The sequence below is a fragment of the Somniosus microcephalus genome, unplaced genomic scaffold, assembly GCF_052327205.1.
Source record: "Somniosus microcephalus isolate GS21.2 unplaced genomic scaffold, FLI_Smic_1.0 scaffold238, whole genome shotgun sequence".
Taxonomy (NCBI): Eukaryota; Metazoa; Chordata; class Chondrichthyes; order Squaliformes; family Somniosidae; genus Somniosus; species Somniosus microcephalus.
This window is the reverse complement of record NW_028225425.1, coordinates 346940-352383: the sequence shown is the minus strand read 5'-3', so window position 1 is coordinate 352383 and position 5444 is coordinate 346940. Positions and strand designations below refer to the sequence as shown.

Genomic DNA, 5444 nt, shown 5'->3' with positions numbered 1-5444 from the left:
CTTACCTGACTTTCACTAGATTGTGATTTGATAGCAGATTGATGTATCTCGGCGAATGGTACCCAGGTGATTTAAGTTAAGAAGGGCTTTAAATGTATACATAGAAACAGACTGCTTCCATTAGTTGAGGATCAAGAGCTAACGGCCAGAGATACATATTTTCTGATCGGAGGCCACCTGCGTGCGGAACACTCCGATCAGTAAATATCTACGAACTTACCTCAGGGATCCCAAGGCGCCTACACTTCCAATCCTGGGCCTCTCCAAACACCAAGTGTGCAAGGCCCACCTATCTCAGAGGCGCAGGAAGTTCGCAATCGTCCCTGGGATCAAGTGGGCCAGGCCAGCCAATAGAAGAAGGGAATCTCACTTGATGCACTTGACAGATAGACCTGTCAAATACATGAATGGGGATCACCCCAAAAACACAGTAAAGCTTTAAATGCATTTAAAAACACCATCCCCTTTTTAAACTAAGTTGAAATTGCAATAAATTAAATATTTTAAACAAACATTTATTTTTTGAAAAAAATAAAGTTTTTTATGGGGCTAACAATAAACTTACTTCTTTCAAAAGTATTTTTAAATGATTAATGAGTCAAAAAAACATTTCAACTCTTTTCCTGGTAAAAGCAGGCCTTTCGCCTGCTTTTATCAAGATTCAGAAATCTAAAGGTTTTCTGCGGGCGGAGGGTCTCCAGAAAGCGGAATTCTCTGCCCGCGGATGCCGTTTTACAGGGCAGGCAGAGGATCTGTCAAGAGAATCCTTGGCAGATCGGAATTGCCGGTTTTCAGCGCATGCGCTGTGCATGCCTGAAACCGGTATTTCCGATGTCCCTACAGGTGCTTCCACGGCGGCTACAGACCCATAGGGATCTGAATATCCGGTGCAATATATGTTAGAGATTTAGAACAAAAGGTAGTAGGAACCACTTTACACGGTGAGTTGTGAGACTGGAAATAACGGAGGCAGAAATTATGTCAGTATTGAAGTTTAATGTATATAGATGAATGAGTAACAATAGGTTGAAGTGATGCTGACACCGGTTGGGTAAATTGGATAGAACTAATTACTGGGGTGGAGTGTAAACGCCGACAAGGACTGGTTGGAACTTATGGACTGTGCCCCTGTTATAAAATTCCAACATTGTGATGAACAATTGAGATTTCAAGTAAATATCTTTGAACAATGATGGCTAATGTCACATTGACGAGTCAAGTTCCTACTGTCTCCAGCATTAGACACTGATCAGGAGGCAGGGGCCCGTTCTATTGGTCCAGGAGACACAGGGGGCGGATTCTGACGGGGAGACCAGCGCCTGCAACATTCACACCGAAATTACAGGATTACAAATATCCACCATTGTAACACCCGTATTTTCCGATCGCAGGCCTCCCACGGGCGGAGGTCTGCGATCTGGAAACATCTACGCCCTTAGCTGAGTGCTACCGGGACGCACACGCTTCCGCTCCGTGGCCTCTCCAAACTCCAAATGCGCAGGACCCACCTATCCCTTAGACGCATGTAGTTTGCAGTGTCCCTGCGATTACATGGGCCATGGGGAGACAATCAAAGAAGGGAGTATCCCTTCATAAACATTACCGGAAGACATGTCAAATATATGACTGGAGATCATCCCAAAAACATAGTAAAACTTTAAATACATTTTAAAAAATCATATTTTTTAAATGACTTGAAATAACAATAAATTATGTATTTTAAACAAAAATTTTATATTTTGTTAAAAATAACGGAAGTTTTTTATTTGGCTAAAATAACGTTTCCTTTTTTTTGTATTTGTAATGATAAATCAGTGAAATATTTTTGTTTTATTTTTTCAACGCTTACTCTTGTAAAAGCAGGCTTTACTCCTGCTTTTATCAGGCGTAAGAATTATAAGGGTTTTCTGCGGGCGGAGGGTCTCCAAGAAGCGGAACTATCCGCCCGCAGAGGCCCTTCTCCAGGGCAGCCGGAGGATCTGTCAAGACCATTCTTGACAGATCTATTGGTTTTGATCGCGTGCGCTGTGCATGCCTGAAACCAGCATTTCCGATGTCCCTACGGGTGGGTACACAGCGCGGAAACTTTATATATTAATTAAACTGTGGCGACTCTTTCCTTTGCCTGCGGTGTGTGTCAGTTAAAGCTGACGCCTACATGTTCTACTCCACAGCTGAAGTTCAATCATGAGTGTTCTCTTTGAACCTTGAGCGGGAAGTGCGCTGTTTTATGAGAACTGGATTATGTTCACCCGAGCAGAGCAGCAGACATCAAACACAAGGCATAAAGTGGGAGAAATGTTTTCTGTTACCTGTTCATTCGCACAACAACAAACGATTTTCGTCCTAACGGACAGATGGCTATTCTACAATAGATTGCAGTTTGTAATTGAACTCTTGTTAGGACAGGAAGCTTTGATTTTACATTTCATTCTTTTACCAATAAATGTCCAAGGAATTTTCATCACCTGCTTCAGCTCTTCCCTGAATTTAGTTTGAGTTGCTGCATAAATGCACGTGTTTGTACAGGAACTCAAATACAAAAGCATATATCCGGTTTCAGTGGCAACATAGGCAGGGGCTGCATAATCGCCTTTGTAATGCACGGTGCTTGTCAGTCTGGTAGTTATAAAACTAACGACATTTGTCAGCCACAACAGTATAAAACTTCCCGATACACTGAACAGTAAAGTGATGGATTTCCTTCGGTTCTCCATCTCTGGATCGCTCTGATTCTCACTGCTGTGACCCCGGAGACCCCTGCGGGCTCTACTGACCACTAAAATACGTCTGACTGTCAAACCATTAAAAAGTAATATCAAAGCAAAGGCAAACGAAGCAAAACAAATGCTTTGTAACCAGGAAAACGCCACACCTAAAGGCGAAGAAAAAAACGCCACTCTGGAGCGGCAACCCGAGGGAACATTGTTAATGACTTGATCAGATTCATATGCAAAACAAAAAGGGAGGCTCTGTAAACAGATCAGGACAGATACCGTTGTTATAACCGCGGCCGCAGTTCTCACTGTGCAATACTTGGTTTTTAACTTCTCAGTACATATAGCTACAAATCGGTCAAATGTGAACGAGACTGTAAACCACACCGACACATACAGGGCGACACATTGCACGTACATAATGATCTTACAAACGACAGTGTAGTACAGGAATGGATGTGGCAAGTGATAACGTAAAATGCGGTTCACAAATATATTGATGATCATGACCAGTAGATCAGCTGTTGCCATGGCCACCATGTAGACAGAGATACACTTGGAAAGGCCGCAGTTTCCTCGGGAGAGAATCACGATTGTCAGTAGGTTCGCTGTGAGAAAGAGGGAGAAGAGATCAGTAATGGGGACACTCGGATACATCTCACAGGTTATTGTGGGGAAAGGTTCAGATCGGACCCTACTTAGGGTCATAGACACTGATTATTCTCATTAATATAAGCGAGTGTCCTCAACATTTTATTTAAAGTAATGAAATCATTGAACATTCAAAATAGAGGAAGTGAAAATCCACCGTCCCTCCAGCAAACTTCAGTCACGTATTAAATTTTATTCCACGGCAATTAATGGAAAGATATAATTCAAATAAAATATTCAGCTGAGACAAAAGCTTTCAATTTATGTCTAACCGCTGCCGAGAGGATGGGAACACATTACCGAGCTGCAATTATTTCTCAAAATATTGTTCAAAGTCCCCTGTTTTGTGGAGGTGTCTGCAGTCCGAGGAATTATCAACTTAATTTAGATAGGGAAGAACGGTACAAATGAGGAGATTACTATGGGCACTGAACAAAACTTTCGTTAATGAATTATGAGCTTTTGGAGGTGCCGGGGAATCAGCCTCGCCCTCCCTCAGTATAGGGAGGAATACTGAGCTCCCGGTGCAAACCACCTACCGAGGAGAACAGTGCCTCAGCGGCTGCGCGGACCTCTGCCATTCCCGCATTATATTCATTGCTTATCCCGGTCTCTGCAATGAGGATATTATCGGAATCTGTTACATAATCATTAAAGTGAGATCGTCAACAGCTATTAGGCAACAAGAGACATTGACTTACCGGGAACACCGAAGGCTGCGAGAATATAGTAATAAATGTCCCTTATCTGTAGAATTGCTGGCCGTGCCATTTGTTTGACGATTTGTGTGGATTCTGCCCAGCTGTACGATTTCGTCTGCAGTACATCTGAAGTCAGTAAATGCTCCCAATTTATAGAACAATCCGTGCCGATGAGGTAATCTGGTTACACAATAAGTGTCTTCATTCTCAGTCACTTAACAAACAAGGGGCGATTATATCTTCAGTGCGCCCGGGCCGCCAATGGGGAAATTGAACAGCTCAGTCCATGAAACTCCGCCCATTAAAATCAATGAACGGAAAGTAATAACAGCGGGAATGTGCTCTGTGCATGCCTCGTGATCCCTACAGGGACCATCCTCACGGACATTGCGTTAGGATCTTGGAGTCTCAAATTAATTCGGTGAAATCTTCACTCATCCAGCACATAATTAAAGTTTGTTTTTTACTGTTATAATGGCTGATGATGAATCGGCTCTAGCATTACTGGTGGAGACATTACAATAACATTTCTGGTGGTGACCCTACTCTAACATTACTGGTGGTGACACAACTCTAATATTACTGTTGGTGACACTACTCTAACATTACTGGTCGTGACACAACTCTAATATTACTGTTGGTGACTCTACTCTATCATTACTATTATAGGTGGTGACGATACGCTAGTATTACTAATGATGATATAACACTAATATTACTGGTAAAGACGCTACTCTAACATTATTGGTGGTGACTCTACTCTAACATTACTGGTGTTGGCCCTACTTTAACGTTACTGCTGGTGACCCGACACTAACAAAACTGCCGGTGACCCTACTTTAACATTACTGGTGGTGACCCTACGCTAACATAACTGGTGGTAACTGTACTCTAACATTATTGGTGGTGACACTACAGTACCATTACTGGTGGTAACTCTAATCTAACATTACTGATGGTGACCATACTGTAACTTTACTGGTGGTGACCATACTCTAACCTTATTTGTTGAGACCCTATTCTAACATTTCTGGTGTTGTCTATACACTATCATTACTGGTGGGGACACTAATCTAACATTACTGCTGGTGACCCTACACTAACAATACTGGTGGTGACTCCTCTCTAACATTACTGGTGGTGACTCCTCTCTAAAATCACTGATGGTAGCTTAACTCCAAAACTATTGGTGGTGACCCTACACTAATATTACTGGTGGAAAGCCAACCCTCACCTGACCAGTGATGACTCATCTCTAAAGTGAGAGGTGCTGGCCCTACTCGAACGTTACTGATGGTGACCCTATGCTAACATTACTGGTGATGATCCGAGTGTAACATTACTGCCGGTGACCCTACTCTAACATTACTGGTGA

At 42.6% G+C, this 5444-nt stretch overlaps 1 protein-coding gene across 1 annotated transcript; it reads right to left on the bottom strand.

Annotated features, from left to right (window-relative positions):
• Window positions 1–273: 273 nt before the first annotated feature.
• On the bottom strand, window positions 274–4335 carry LOC147082001 (putative G protein-coupled receptor 139). Its single transcript, XM_085980540.1, has 2 exons — window positions 4070–4335; window positions 274–3325 (listed from the first exon to the last, which is right to left on the bottom strand). The coding sequence occupies exons 1-2, from the start codon at window positions 4137–4139 to the stop codon at window positions 2367–2369; spliced, it is 1029 nt and encodes a 342-aa protein (XP_085836666.1). The 5' UTR covers window positions 4140–4335; the 3' UTR covers window positions 274–2366.
• Window positions 4336–5444: the final 1109 nt, after the last annotated feature.